This window comes from Coloeus monedula (genome assembly GCF_965178545.1).
Source record: "Coloeus monedula genome assembly, chromosome: 14".
NCBI classification, from domain to species: domain Eukaryota; kingdom Metazoa; phylum Chordata; class Aves; order Passeriformes; family Corvidae; genus Coloeus; species Coloeus monedula.
This window is the reverse complement of record NC_138794.1, coordinates 13,389,480-13,405,817: the sequence shown is the minus strand read 5'-3', so window position 1 is coordinate 13,405,817 and position 16,338 is coordinate 13,389,480. Positions and strand designations below refer to the sequence as shown.

The window sequence follows — 16,338 nt, the reverse complement described above, 5'->3', positions numbered from 1 at the left end:
CTTCTGATGATTCCTTTGTAATCAAAAGAAAATCTGTTTAAGGCGAGAACTGTTTTTGTGTCTCCCCCAACAGGCTTTAAATATGAGGGCTCTGTTGTAACACCTCTATGCATGTTGTGGGGGTTTTTGTGTTCTTGAACCTGGTACTGCTAAAAAGTGAAAGAAAGAGCAAAAATTGGAACCTAGTTCTGTTGGTGAGAGGACAGTTCTGTCTGCAGTGAGGGTGGGGAGGGAACAGACTCAAGAGTCTTTGGGGTTGTGTAAACCTGCTGCCAAAAGCACAGGTTGGGCTGTAAAAATGGGTACCAGGAGCATCTCTGCTTCCTGTGTCCTGGGTGTCTGAGCCACATTTGAGGTGCCAGACCTAGTTTACAATGGCCATGGTGTTTGCATCATGTGTTTCCAACAGCTTTCAAGTGGTTTTGCTGTACAAGGTGGTTCTGTTGTCTTGCTATCCACAGTCTTTGGGTGGTCTGTTCACGAAGCTACACACTATCACTGCTGATATGATTAGGGACACTCATTCCTGTAGTGCTGATGCAGCTACAGGAATGCAGTGCAAAAAAAAAGTGGATTTATTCACACCTGGGAAGTGAAATAGGGATATGAGTAATAGGAATCTTTAAGTTGTGTAGTTAGGCCTGTGCTAGGAATTAATTTGTGCAGGGAAGGGAACTCAGGTGAGTTCACATTTCCTTCACACTCCAGTATTAATCTCTTAATGCTGTGCTGTACCATTAAAATGACAGGAAGGGGGAGCACTCAGTAGAATGCCTGGTGTGCATCAGTACTGCCTGTGTCCTCCATGCAGAATGGCATTTTTGAAATGTGTTGGAGTAAATAGGATGAAAAGCTATTGTCATTAATAAACAAGTAAAATAAAGAAATTATTTAAACACAAAGCTTGAATATTCAAGAGATGGGTAACTTTTTGCTGTTGGTTTATGTATTGCAACCATGTTTCTGTATCATTTATAAAGGAGTAGAAATTTAATTGGAATCTGATTTTTTTAAAAACAAAAAAAGTACCATTGAGTTTACAGAGACTGTTCCCTCTGCAGTTACTGGGGGTGGAAACGTGTGTGAAATTATTTGTGTTGAGTTATCCAAAAGGAGTTGCTTCGGAAGAATTGTTCTGTTAGTTGTAAGTAGCAGTAAATAAGCAATTAATTAGCAGGTTTTGTATTACTTTCCCTTATTTTTTGAGCAAGGAAATCCAACAACTGATCAATTTCTTAGCTGTCTATTAGCTGCAGGGTATCTATTGATCTCCCACTTCAGTTGGCTCAATATTGTGAACAACTCAAGTTGTAGATGCTCAAAATGACATTGATGCTCTGCACATCAGGAGTCAGTTTGGTGACTGCTCAGACTGTTGGGATAAAAGTGTTCTCACCTGCTTCAACTTATTTTGAGATTTTTTTAAAAAAATTTTTGATTTCTTTTTCTTACCACACATGAACTTGTACAACTCTGCAAATGCTTTATTTTATTAAAGTGAGTCAGGAACCAAATGGTGTTTTGGAAATTTCCTATTGTAGTCAAAATTTTTAATGCCAGTCCCAAACTAGTTGAATTGACTTGAACTTTGTTAGTCTAATAATTGATATGGTTACCAGCTGCATGCCGGTCAATTTGTATTCTTAATTCTATTTGAGCATGTCATATTTATTTTCATTGAAACATTTTTTACTGAATTAGGTTAAAGCAAAGTTATTTTAAGTAAACCTTCAACCAGTGAAAACATGCTATTGAGCTAAGGTGACAAGGCAGTTAGAGCCATCTTTCTTTGCATACAGAAATAAAAGGACTATTTGAAGTATTTCTGGGTGTTTTAACAAGTTGATCTGTGAACTAGAGTTTGATTTAACCAGGAATTTTTTCTCACTTTAGTCCATTAAAATTGATGTTCTCTTATTTTTAGCCATTTCTGCATTTGAAGTCCAGCCGCTTTCAACTGAAGTCCAAGAAGGTGGAGTAGCTCGATTTGCCTGTAAAATAACAGCAAACCCTCCTGCCACTGTGACATGGGAAGTGAATAGAACAACTTTACCTTTAATCATGGACAGGTATGTAGAGTTACACATCTTAGAATGTATTTTATTCTTTGCTATCATTTTGATCCTGCTACAAGAAGAAAATCAGAATACTTGCAATGCCATTACATTAAAAAAGTTCCATGACAACTATTGAAATAGCTAGTCAGAGGTATGTTGCTAATGAATTTTAAATACGTGTTGTGAGTGCAGACCAGAGTCACCCCCTATTGTCTGCACAGTAATCACTGATCTTTGAATTCTTATTGGTGAATTTTGTATGCAACTCATCCTCAGGAACAGGAATTGCAGTGGGGAACGGAATGGGTGAACTTTGGCTCTGGGAGTGGTCTGAACTAGTGGGGTTGCTTTCACTGAAGAATTGATGCTGAACTTGTTTTTCATTAGAGGGACAATAAAGAATTATATATACAGAAAATTGGATTAAAACACTTGATACCAGGGAAATTCTATGCAAGGGGTCGTCTCATGAACTGATTAACTTGAAGAATAGAGTCTGCTGTCTGCTAGATTCTTTCCATGTCCAGTTTGTGTTCATTGAAGTGACTCCTGTCCTTTTTGACCTGTAACTCCATTTGAACGTGTCTAAGATACCCAGCATGCAAAGGAAGGAAAAAAGAGAAACTAAAAATTGAAACCATAGGTGGGTTTCTGGGAACTGTACACCAGTTTGCCCATATATCAGAAACTGCTGTAAAAATCATCCAACCTGAATAGTATGAATGTACTAGAAGGCTAAAGAAGGTTGGGATAGTTGATTCTGAGGCTGAGATCGATCTGCTTGTTGAAAGTAAATTCCTCTGCTCTCATGGTGGTGCTGGGGGGAATTCTGCCTGTAGTTCAGAAAGGCAGGAAGGTGAGTCATGTATCGGGAATGTTTTTGAGTCTCCAGCCTGCTGTTCCCAGGTCAGTGTAGCAATGGCTGTTTGTAAATCAAGGAGTTAATTCCACAGTGGTGTTCACTGGCTGAATGTTTACCTACATTTCTTTTTTTTTTGTTTCTGTGGCAGGATAACTGCTCTGCCTACAGGAGTGCTTCAGATCTATGGTGTTGAGCAGAAGGATGCTGGGAATTACCGATGTGTTGCCACGACTGCAGCCAATAGACGTAAAAGCACCGAGGCAGTGCTGAGTGTTATTCCAGGTATTTACCATGTGAGAGTTTTTCAATGTCATCATATTCTTTCTTACAGTATAGCAAAAACACCTAGATGCCTTGACGAGATGTAGGTGTCCCTGAACCACTTGTCCGAATAATTTTGCTTGCTTGTATCTTGTACCTAGAATATTGTTCAATGTAAGTTTCCACAATTACTGAAATAAGGCTTTTGTGTAAATGTAACTTTCAGCATCCTTTAAAAAAGTAGTTTTATTTCATATTAATTGAGGTTTTGTTCAGCTGTGCTCACTTTTTATCATTTTTGTTTATCTCTGCAAAGCCTCAGAATTGAAGCCTTTTCACAAACCATCTATAATAGCTGGTCCTCAAAACATTACAGCATCTCTTCATCAAACTGTCATACTGGAGTGTGTAGCCACAGGGAATCCAAAGCCAATCATCTCATGGAGCCGATTAGGTAGGTCTTGAAATTACAGCATGTGACCTTCAGCCTGTGGAGAGGAAGTAAAACTGGAAAGAAAGGATTTGAGCAATTAGGTTTCTGTTCTGAAGCTTTGTGTAGTAGGTAACAATTAGTAGGTTAAGGTAGGATGAGTGAAACACTTTCAGTTCCATGCTACAGTACTGCTCTTAAGAAGTCCTGAGTTTTTTGGAAGCTTTGGACTCCTTGATTCTGCTGTCAATCTCGCACTGCCCCCGGCACAGGGTGGGCACAGGGACAGGCAGGGTGCTGACCTCCAGGGATCCCTGACTGGAGCAGAATCAGTGGTGTGGGCAGGTTGTGGTGGCTGCATCCATGAAACAGACCTTTAAGTGTTTCTCCTCCTCTTCTTCTTAGAAGCCCTATGAGAATGCAATTGCACCCAATCTAATGGGCCATTCGGACTATAAATAGGTATAGACAAAACCAGGGTAGTCAGCTTGGGAGGGTAGAAGGAGGAATGCAGTAAGAATATTAACATTGAGCAGAGCATCACATTTTTTTCATGAAAACAACTTATGTTTTCATTCTAACATGTTCAGAAATGTGGAAGTCAGGACTGCACATGTAGAAGCAAACCATGAAAAACTTTCCTACATTTCTCTTTCTAGTGTAAGAAATAAACACATCTTTCCTGACTGATTCAGTGGTTCTTACAGAAAAACAAGTAAGAAAAAAGTTCACCTAATAGTCATAGAGCATTTGCTGCGAAAATAGGAGAAAATACATGGTAATCAAATATACTAATTTTATCTGCAGCATAATTCAGGAGATGGATGATCACTGTAAAGATGGTGTGTATGTTGGTAGTGATGAACTGAATCATGGTGCCAGGCAGTTGGGGAGGTTAATTTCTAGCTGAGGTGGTGAATTTCAGATATAAACCACTTGAGTAGGTGAAGCCCAACCATCTGAATGGTCAGGAATTAGTGAAGAGCAAATTAAATGCAAAACGGAAACCTCGACTCCGATTTCCTTTGCACCTTTTGACTTTTTTACTCTAATCTAAGCCATTACTGCGTACACAACCTAATTTAGATAAGTTATTGAACTGATCAGCCTTGTTACCCGCTTCTGCTGCTCTCTCAAACAGACCATAAGTCCATTGATGTCTTCAACACCCGAGTCCTTGGGAATGGGAACCTGATGATCTCTGATGTGAAGGTGCAGCATGCAGGTGTCTACGTCTGCCGGGCCACTATTCCTGGCACCCGGAACTTCACAGTGGCAATGGCAACTCTCACTGTGCTGGGTAAGCCCGTTTCCGTTTTCAGTGTGTTTGAACACCTTGTGTCTGTCTTTCTGAGCTCTGCTGTGTACTGGGCTGACATTTTATCTCAAACATCGTGCATCAAGGACTGTAGGAAAACTGCAGAGATTGAACAGATCACAGAACTGTGGCTGCCTTCTTCTGTCTGTTGACTTAGATGAGAAGTGTCAGATACCCAAGATTTGAGTTGTGAACTAGTGCTTGGAGATACCCAGGTGCAATGTTTGCTCTGGGAAGACAGGCTTTCAACACAGGAAAGGACCCTGTAACCAAGTAGAGATATGTAACGTGTATCTATGAGAGGACAGTATGTCACAGTCTGGAGTTTGATTTGTTTGTATTCATAGGTGCATGAACAAAAATACTTTCTGTGCAGATAGTGTATCTTTAAACACGTGCTTTGTTTACAAGGAACGTTCTTTCTGCGCGTGTAGATGTGTATTTGGGTGGCTGGAGGAGAGAGGTTTTAATTTGGAAAATTTTGTAGTAGTAGTAGTAGTAGGACTACTGTCCTTGCATTTGTAGGGGCTTGGTTTATTAATTATTTTTTCCTCTTGTAACTTATCTGTAGCTCCACCTTCATTTGTGGAATGGCCAGAAAGCTTAACAAGGCCTAGAGCTGGTACTGCTCGTTTTGCTTGTCAAGCAGAAGGAAATCCTGTCCCCAAAATTTCATGGTTAAAAAATGGAAGGAGAATACACTCCAATGGTAGAATAAAAATGTACAACAGGTAAGACTGCAATTGCTGTAGGAGAGCTGTGCTAGTGATGTGCTACCAAAAGATGACATTCCAATAGCTAAATATAGCCAGTCAAGATATAACTCAAGTAAACCTGAAATTGGACATTAAATGTAGTGATGGATGCACATTAATCAATACCTAAAATAAGTAAAGTTTATGTGATAATTGCCTTACCTGGCAGGGAGGGTGGTGGGAAGGACTGGACTAAAGACTTTCACCACAGAGTTGCCACTGTGGCAAGATTCTGCCACCACAGAATCTTGCCACTACTTCTGTTGAGTGAGCAGCTTATATTAAAGAGTTGGTTCAGGAATTACAAGCTGAAGGTTCTGCTTTTTGCAGGGAGGGAATAGATGTGCAGCTTGGTTTTCACTGTGCCTGGCTTTGGAGGCACGAACAGAAACATGGTGGGTTTTGCAGAACACTTCAAGGTGCTAAATTTCACTGCTGTGCATCCATTGCTAATAGAAGAATTTGTGGCATGTAAGTAAATTATGCTAAATTTAGGAAGCAGAGGCAAACATAACTGTTGTTGCATTATGTGGAGCTAAGTTTATCCAAGATGTGAGCTTCTTTTCCACCTTTTTCTTCCTTTTGGATCCAGTAAATTGGTAATTAACCAGATCATTCCTGAAGACGATGCCATTTATCAGTGCATGGCTGAGAACAGCCAGGGCTCCATTCTCTCCAGGGCCAGACTCACTGTGGTTATGTCAGAGGACAGGCCCAGTGCACCTTACAACGTCCATGCTGAAACCATGTCGAGCTCAGCAATCCTGCTGGCCTGGGAGAGGCCACTGTATAATTCAGACAAAGTGATTGCATACTCTGTGCATTACATGAAAGCAGAAGGTAAGCAGTTTGATTTAAATGCCATCTAATGATTTGTATGTGATAAGGACTTGAACGTCCTTGCAAAGACTGTCAGGTTTGAATGATTCATATTCAGGGCTGCATCAGAGCATTCCAGCATATAAATGCATACTGTAATCAACAGGCAAGCTTGGGGAAAAACGCTTTTGCCACATCCTCTCATTTGTGGGACTGTGTTCTACCGATGTACCTGTGTCTGATGGCTCCAGTGAGCAGATTCTGAAGTTAGGAGTGCACTTTGGAACCTGGGGCCTCCATAGTGCTCTCTGGACTTCCCTCTATCCTCAGCAGCAGCTTCTGCCTATTCTCTTGTGTGTGTGCTTGGCAGGGAAGAACAGAGCATACAACAGACTCCTGGAGGCTTACAGAGTTGAACTTCTCAACACAGACTGCTCTTTTGTTTAGATCTCCAAATTTTTGTGACTTTGCTGGCTTTGATATATTTGGAGTAGAATAGTTGATACTTTGTCTTAACTACCTTCTCTTAAAAGGAATATTGGCCAGCTGGTAAAATCTACTCTTCTTTTACCCCTTGGTGTCCTGTAATGAGAAAAGTCTACTCAAACACAAGTGCTGAATTTCCATGAATGGCTTATCCCAGTCTCTGGAATGGTATACAAGTTCCTGTACAGAAGGGAATGGATAGTTGGAATAAAAATGAGCAACTAGGCATTTTAAAATCCCTTAATATTGTGTAATGCTTAGCTTTGAGTTAAGGTAATATAAGGTGGTAAGAAACAGCCACTTTTCGAAAGCAGGAGCTGGTGTCTTACTGATTTGGAAAATTCTTAGATGCATGGCTTCAAGTAAGCTGCATTGCAGCTCTGTTTTCTAGGAGTGATTTCAGTTTCCATTGCTATTCAGTAAGTGGTTTAGTCAAGGACAGGACTGCAGATGCTCAGCTCTGTGTGGAATACCAGCCTGCCATCTGCTAAGCAGAGGACAGGAAGGACAGCTTAATTAATCTAATACTGATGCAGGAATAGCCACATTTGCTTTTGCAAGTGGGATATTTCAGGACACAGGAGAATTTTGTCTGAAGGACGGAAGGAAGGAAAGAGTTTTAAAAGATAATGAGAACAAGAGGTGTGGGAAATTACCCCCTACTCTTTCAGTCACTGAGGTATTGTGCTCACAATCCCCTCTTAAAGCTAATATGAATAAAGTCACATTGGATAAGTTATCTGGATAATTGTAGGGAGCAGAGACCATACAACTTCAAAGAAAACTGGGAAACTGTCCTTAGGGAAGTGTGTATTTGTGCAGGAAATACTCTTGCACAGTAGTGAAAGGAGTTATCTTCTGGAATATGCTTTTTGCAAAAATCTTTTTGCAGTCCCTGCCTTATTTGCTTGCTTATCCAAAGGTTATACTTTATGAAATGAGATTGCAGCTTGTCTTGGTTTAAAAAACAAAACAAACTTCAAACAAAAGCAAGCAACCAAACAGAAACCTCTGATTTATTTGAACTTTCTCAGATACCCATTTTTTTTAATCTTTTCTGACTGCCTTGTGATATTTATCTTATTTAATGTAATGTTGTTGTACATCCTTTCACATCAGTGAAAAAACCCACATAAGGAGAGTGGAGAGAGCTGTGTAAAGAGGAGTAATTATAGTGGTGGGATTCAAAATGTAGGTGATCTGCATGCATTTTAAATTTTGTAACATGATTGCGTAGTATCAGAAGTTTGCATCAAAACATAAACCCCACTTTTGTTTTATAGAAAAATGTTGAGTTTCAAGGGCTAGTGGACTGCACTTCTGTAAAAAGAATAGCTTTCTAAGTGATAGAATGATAGCCTGTAAACCTGGAGATGTTGCCCTCCCACCAGAGGCATTATTGAAAGTCTAGGAAATGCCTTTGTGAATAATTATCGCATCAGCCATCTCTCTAATGTAAATTCAGAAACATTTAAAGAAGTGCAAATTAAATATTAAGGAAAATCTTTTGCTGACATTCACACCATATCGGATCATAGAAGTGCTAACATAGACTGTTGACATAGTCAACATCTTATTTACTCTAAGAATTCTAGATAATTACATATTAGTGTAAATGTTTTGTATTAATGTATTGCTTTCATTATTCCTTTCAGCTTATCTTTCCCCATTCCACCCTCACACCCTGTTTCTGACCCTAATGTAGGTTAAAAATTATCTCAGATGTATCTGACTTTACTAGATTTTATCTTTGCTTGAAGCTTCTTATGAACATAAAGGTATAAACAAAAAAGTTACAGACACATTTCTCTCTTTAGTTAGGAACCTCATTTGCAAGTGTGAGTAAAGAACATAGTATTGCCAAAGGAAAACAGTGCTTGCCAAGTCTCCAAAGTTGTACTGATGTTTATGATTCCATAAACATTAAATAGAAAGCAGAACTGGACAATGCATGCATCATATGCAGTTTTAAAGAGTTTTTTTGTAGACATCACAATGTGGTAGGTGTTTTGAACACAAAAGATACCATCACTTATTGTTACATTTCACAACTCAAATACTCTGTTTCACTGTAAAAACAAATTCAGGTTCTCTTCTCTATATAAAAAAAAAGTTAGTGTTTTAATCAAGCTAGTTGAAGAAACTAACAGGTGTGGGTTTTGTGTGTTTGTTTTTTGTTTCTTTTAGCAGAATATTTTACATTCAAATCGGGGTCATAGTAGCAAGAAGAATAAGGGTCTGATGAGTGTGCATGTTGGAGTGTGTTAATTCCTTGTTAGTGATTTAGAAAAGGCACAAAGGGAACACTGATTGTGGTGGAAGGCAAGCCTTGTTCTCTATTGTGGCTGTTTCATTAGGGCCTCTGCATGAGGCCTAGCAATCCATTCAATGAGAGAACAAGTCCTTTTAATTTGAGCTCAAGGATCTTGTTTAGCAGGTCAGAAATCGTGCCTTGCAATTCCTAATTAACAAGCCATTAACTAGTCTGTTGTGAGATGCTCGTAATCTTGTCTAATTAAAATGCTATCAAGTTAATTCATAAATGTGGGAAAACTTAATGGTGGAATTTGCCTTTCGTTTTGTTTATAAATTCCGTTGTGAAGAGGAGGAGCTGGCTCTTACAGAGTTTTGATTAAGTTGACGTGCACTTGGTGTGAATTGTTCGTTAGCACAGCAGCTTTCACCACACTTGGTCCACTTTATAGCTTTCCTCTATAGGAATAAAGCCCAACAAAGACAAGGACTGCTGCATGCATTGCTATGCATATTTTTGTGTGAATTGCTGGCAATTTTTTTCTTTTTTTCTTTTTAACAGCTTGCTAAGGAGCCAAACATTTTTGAAGCTTATTCTGGTCTGTTCTTATTGGCCTTTTTCCAAATTAAAATAAAAAACGTGTCAATCAAATGTAATAGAAGTTGCATGGCTAAAATGAGATCCTTTTGCTGAATAAATTCTTTCTGTTTGTTTCTTTTGGGGGGCAGGAGGGTGTTTGTTTTGTTTTTGATGGAGTGGAGCCCTCACATTCCTCACAGTCTGCTATAGAAAGGCTCTGTAAATAGGTTTTGAAAAAAAATCCTCACTCTAAACAAATAGATTTAGAAGCTGGGTATGAATGATAAGGCTATTAGAGCTTGTCTGTTGTGTTACTGTACATTGGGCACAGTTTGTTGTGACTAATGCTAAATAGGGTTTAGAGTTGCATTCAGCATCCCTTATTGAGGAAAATCCTGAAACACCACAACCTGTACTACAGCAAGACACAGTTACTCCTGTGCATAAAAGAGCTTTTGCTTAATAGGTTTGAAAAATAGAGGCAGGCTGGAGAAGCACATGAAATTAACTTTGTAAGATCTTGAAGCCAAAATACTGTGATGTTTGAGGATTTTCAGGAATTTTTGTTTGTGTAACCTTTGTTTTATACCAGGTTTAAATAATGAAGAGTACCAAGTGGTCATTGGAAATGATACAACCCATTACATTATTGACGACTTGGAGCCAGCCAGCAACTACACCTTCTATATTGTAGCTTATATGCCTTTGGGAGCCAGTCAGATGTCAGACCATGTGACTCAGCACACCCTCGAAGATGGTAAGAAATTATTTTGGTGAATGTTTTTATGTGCACTAAGTCGAATTGTGCAGTGGTAACAGTTCTTGAGGGTCTCGAATTTCTATTGATACCAGTGAGACTTCTGGGTACCACAGTACAAGACGGCCAGCTCATGAGAGGAATGAGAATAAAATAACATTCTGACAGGGCAACAATGTGTATTACACAGAGTCTCTTTTTCTGTTGAAAGACATTTCATTAAATCACGTTAACAAATATTCTAGGTCTTTAAGCACTTCCTTGATGATGAGAATTTGACAGTAGCCTACAATTGGTCTCTGATGCTCTCTTGGGTATCTGAAATGTGGATCAAACTGCACACCTACTACATCTTTTGCAAATTTTGTAGGGAAATTTGAAATAAAAATTTGCTGTACAGAAAAGAATTTAACCTTTTGTTTTAGTTTGGGTTTTTTTGTGTCTATGTGCCTTTTTTAGTAGAATCAGAATTTTGTGAAAGACCCTGCTGAATTATTTCTGTGCAATGATTTAATTAATCTGAACATCATGGCAGCAACAAACTGTTTAGTGTAGATCATTAGGACTGATTAATAAATTCTGACAGGGTTAAGCTTTGGCAGCATGGAACACTGCCATTTCTTGCTGTCTGCCTGTCTCTTTGTCAGAACCCTCCTTACATGGGTGGTGGAAGAAAACATGCACCAAGTGTTCGCCAGTGCAGGTTGTTGTCTGGGCTCTCGGTTGGAGCTGCTGCATCTAACTTTGGCAGGCAGTGTGTCAGACCAGTCAGGTGCTGATTGCCTTTGATTACTGCTGGCAGCAATAAGAAGAAAATGTTGAGGGCCTTGCAGAAAAAAGTTTGCTTAAGCTGTGCCGCATGCAGCAGGTGAGAAGTGTCAAGTTATTCTTAAACTAGAATCTACAGAACTTGTTGGCTTATTTAGTTTTACATTACTGACACGTCATTGTAGGCTGAGGTATCAGACAAGCATTTTCTGTCATTTACCTCTTTATCTTTGCCTTTTTAGTTCCCTTGAGAGCTCCTGAAATCAGTTTGACGAGCAGGAGTCCTACAGATATTCTCATATCTTGGCTGCCAATTCCTGCAAAATACAGGAGAGGCCAGGTTGTCCTGTACCGTCTGTCATTCCGCCTCAGCACAGAGACCAAAATCCAAGTGCTGGAGCTTCCAGGCACTTCAGATGAGTATCTCCTTGAAGGCCTGAGGCCTGACAGTGTGTACTTGGTTCGTATCACTGCTGCAACGAGGATTGGCTGGGGAGAGGCGTCTTTGTGGACCTCACACCGAACTCCCAAAGCTACAAGTGTGAAAGGTAATTCTTAACATACTTTGCACTGAACAACAACGCCTTTTGGGGTGGTTGGATTTTTAAATTTTCTTTTTAATTCCAATTATACAGAACAGAAGAAAATGAGTCTAGAAGCTAAAACATTTGAGCAGCTCACAAGCATGAACTAGAGTTTCCTGTACCATTTTGTCCAAAGTGAAATACATTTCTGCAAACTAGGACACTACAGATTAGCACTGTAATGTGCTAATAAAGGATCTGAGTTGATGCATGTATGTCTGTATTATAAAAAAAATGCATGTATGTTTTGAATATGCAAATTAATATTTGAAGTCAAATTTGTTATAATTGAGCTTTGAATTTCATTATTTTTTAGTAATGTCATGCAGCAGTACATTCAACTTTGCACAAATAGATTGAAAACTATGCAGATTTGAATTTTTAACTCTATTTCTTAGCTGTAATCCACACCTTTCTGCTTTGGATTTGACTGAGTTTTGATTACTATAGTGAATTATTAACACTTGATAAAGTGCGATGGTGTTGTTGATCATATTTGCTCTGGCTCGCTTTAAAACAGGAAATAACTTTGTAATTATCTTTGAAATGTTTTCAGTTTTGCTTAAAAATAACTACCTCATAAATTTATTTATTTGAGAAGATGAAGAATTAAAAACTGTTTCTATTATGTTGTGTTCTAAATTAAGTTGTTCAGTTTAGGTTCTAGGGAGTCAGACATCATAAGAAAGAAATAATTACGTGAATACACAGGTGAGTTAGAATAAAAGTCTGGAGTGAAGTTTGGACTGGTGGACATACAGATTTTTGCATGAAAAATAGCTGTTTCTGCCATATAAGACTATGATATATATATATATTTATCTGAAACCAGCACCAAAGTCTCCTGAGCTTCGTTTGGAGCCCATGAACTGCACAACCATCACAGTGCAGTGGCAGCAGGACTCTGAGGACACTGCAGCTGTCCAAGGGTACAAACTGTACTACAAGGAAGAGGGGCAGCAGGAGAATGGACCGATTCTGTTGGATGCCAGTGACCTGGAATATACTGTCAGTGGTTTGGGTGAGTGTATAAAATATTTCTCAACTGTTTTGGAAGACAATGACACCTTAGAGAGCTTAAATCATTAGACCTGTAAGGCAACAGTGTTAGGTTTGGCCACATATTTTCCCATCAATAAGCTCTGCAAGCTTGAGTTAGGCTGCTGAGGGAATAATCCTCTCACAAAATATGTGTTGCACAACACTTAGATAACCAGATCTTGTAAGTCTTGTGCAAGTTGGAAGGACACCCAACTACTTATCACAAGCTACAGAACTTAGTTAGTAAATGACATGTCTTTTTAATATTCACTTAATTATGGAGGTTTTTTCTTTTTTGGTTTTCGTGGTCTAGGAACAGTGAAAGATTAATATGAAACACCGAAGATTTTTCTCTGCTATTTTTAGCTTATTTCTCTCTTGTAGCCTTTGTCACAACTGTACTGCATGACAAGCACTACTTGTTCAACATAGAAGCAAGTGGCTCTTGTGCATGTTATAGTCCTGTTAATATTTTTAAGGAGTACTGGTAAATATTTGCAGTACTGAGCACAAAGATTAGGGCACAGAGCTTGCTGAGTCCCACTGGAGTCTTTCCATTGATCACCTGACTCTGTTTCCTCCTGTAGCTCTTGCAATGTGTATTAGTACAGAGGTGTTGGGATCATCCCTAGGTAGAAGGTACTTGGTTTATGTACAGAACTGAGAATTTCTTTCATCAAAAGATGTGATCTATCACGTAATCAGCAAAAGTAATATAGGACTTGAGACTTGCTTTTTGAAATGTGTTGAGATAATTAGCTTAGCGATATTGTGGGGAATTAATCTTGACTAAGTTATCAAAGTTGACCTGTAGTCTTAACTAGGTGAAATGGCTTCTTGACCATGCTCAGATACTCTCATCTGCGCATACAGCTGAGATACAATTTCAGGGGAGATTTGAGAAGAGCATTCTGGTCTGTTAACTGGACAACTGACCATCTGTGACCATTTCTAGCCAGAGCATCTGGCAGTGGCTGACTGTTTAACAGAGTTGCAAGACAAAAGAGCACTTTTGAGAGCACAGAAAGGATGTAGTGTCTGTGTGTCCTAGGACAGAAATGCATAAATCTTTTTCTTTTCTTATTATGCAATACAAAGCTGTAATTTCAAACGCGCAAACTTATTAACAATGTGAGCTACATGATGTGGATTTTCTCAGAACACTAATACTCCTCAGATGAAAATACTGTTTTACAGAATTGTATTAGAATGTGTACTATCTGTGTGGTTTTGTTGGTTTTTCTTTCCAGTGACCATGTAGACAGGTGAGAAAATGAAAGAAAAGTGAGTTTGGGAAATTAAAACTTTCACATGGTCACAGTTAACTGAATTGCAAGAAGGAATAATTCATGTGCTTGAGTTAACCATTCAGTCATGGTGCACATGATGTGTTGAGTGTTTACTCTTTATCATAATTCTCAGTATCTAAATATGGTGACCAAAACATGATACATTCCATAAAATCTGATTGCTGTGATTTATAATTTTCACATCTACATCACTTGTGCTGCTGTAGGCTAGTTTCACTGAAGAGTAGTTTTTTTAATAACTTCAGTAGAAGTCATCTCTCTTTTTTTTAATGGGATTTATTGAGTTATTTGAAGTGTATATCAAATATGAGTTTTCGTATGCAAGTTTCTTTGCTGGTTTCTTTTTTGTTTGTTTGTTTTATAGCATTTACAGTAAAAGGCATTCATCACTACAGCTACAAAAGACTCAGCTCAGGAAAATTGATTAGGTCATGATTTTCCACTGCTAAAATGATTACTTACACTGCAGCTTGGAAAGTTCACACAGACTTCTCATAGCAATAGTGCCTGTCTGACAACTGTGTTTGCCCATTGCCAAGCTGCCTGTTTGAAATACTTGTGCATGCCAAATTATTTCTTAGAAGACAGTGCACAGTCAATCTACTGCCTCTGGCAGCTGCACATGTGGAGAATGTAGCAGGTAGAATTGTAGGCAATACATAAACCCACAAAGACTGTAGCAACATCCATACATTAAGAAGGGATAGGTTTGTTCATCTTTTTATTTCTTGTTAACAATCTAAGTAATTTGGAGCAGTACATTTATTTACTTAGGCATTTAAAAGTTTAAAATATTAGTTATTAGGAAATGGTCCTCCCTGGTACAATTTGAGGTGAAACAAGGCAAGCCACCATGCTGGGTTTTGTGACTATAGTAAACTGATTATGAACTGGACAGAGGCTTTGAGGACTGATATTCTGTCATCCATTTGCCTCTCCTGAGGACACTAAACTACTGATTTATTGACAGATCCTTTAAAATAAATGTCTTCATTATGAGCTCCAGGAATTAGTAGAATACTGCAAGTGTGAAACTTGAAGAGGAAAGGTGTGTGTTAAGACTTTTGGTGTCATATAAGTCAGATAATATGGTCAAAAGGAAAGGTTATTCCTAATTTGAAGGAGTATGCTCACAGTCCTAGGTGCTTCCCAGTGGCAAAGAGGTTTCATAATGCAGTTTCTCAGGCATTGTCTGTTGCCACTGAATTTATATGGATTCCAAACACTCCCTCGTCATATCTTTGTCATGACCTACAGCTGCCCTACTATTCCCTGTTCTTTTGCATGGTTAATAAAATGCAGATATACCTCTAGTGACATTTAGAGCATGTCAATACATCCATGGAACATTATGCAGATGTTGGTACAAATGCCAGTTGTGCAAGATCTGTGTATTTAAAAGAAGACATTTCACTTACCCTGTGGCAATTGAAGTGCATCACAAAACGAGAAGTCATGATAGTCTCTAATCAAAGAGAACATTAGCATTGTTATTACAAGCACTGTTGATTGCTTTGTTGTTGATAGCTTTGATAACTACTGTAAATGACTGCGAATGTCTACAGGACTCTTGATGGATAATTATGATAAAGCAGAATCAGCAATGCTAGTGTGAAATAGATTACAATTATTGAACATGAAATGTAGCAATATGAATATTATGCTTCATGTTTTTAGTCTTTTGTTGGTTCCTACCTTGTTTTCTGAGAAGTGACCTCTCTTTCTCCAGTGTAGGTCTACCCAATTACTTCTGTGTATTTTTATACTGGATTATTTAGCATGATAGTCACCACGTAAATAGAATTAAATGAGCTGATCATTTATTGTTAAAATAAATATCCACAGTTTCACATAGACATTTGTTTGTGTTAAAGGTCTTTGCATTTATTTTTCAATAGCAGGCTGTTTCCTAGTCCAGTGTAAAATTCTATGACTTGAATTTGCCACAGGAGCAGACCCTTGGGTGCATACCATGCATTTTTACCTCAATTTTTAATTCCTCCATTGCTTCCTCCTGATCTAGAAATTTTTCCCTCCCAGAAAGTCTTTCATTGTGA

The 16,338-nt window shown here is 38.5% G+C and overlaps 1 protein-coding gene across 1 annotated transcript in view; it reads left to right on the top strand.

The window, feature by feature from the left end:
* PRTG (protogenin) overlaps positions 1-16,338 on the top strand; it is a gene marked incomplete at its 5' end in the record, with an annotated part of 78,253 nt that overhangs the window by 27,798 nt on the left and 34,117 nt on the right. Inside the window, 9 exons of the mRNA XM_082290680.1 lie at positions 1,925-2,069; positions 3,068-3,201; positions 3,497-3,634; positions 4,752-4,910; positions 5,500-5,659; positions 6,276-6,523; positions 10,414-10,578; positions 11,589-11,894; positions 12,763-12,951. Of these exons, the coding sequence (XP_082146806.1) occupies positions 1,925-2,069; positions 3,068-3,201; positions 3,497-3,634; positions 4,752-4,910; positions 5,500-5,659; positions 6,276-6,523; positions 10,414-10,578; positions 11,589-11,894; positions 12,763-12,951 (1,644 nt within the window). The remainder of the gene's footprint in view (positions 1-1,924; positions 2,070-3,067; positions 3,202-3,496; positions 3,635-4,751; positions 4,911-5,499; positions 5,660-6,275; positions 6,524-10,413; positions 10,579-11,588; positions 11,895-12,762; positions 12,952-16,338) is intronic.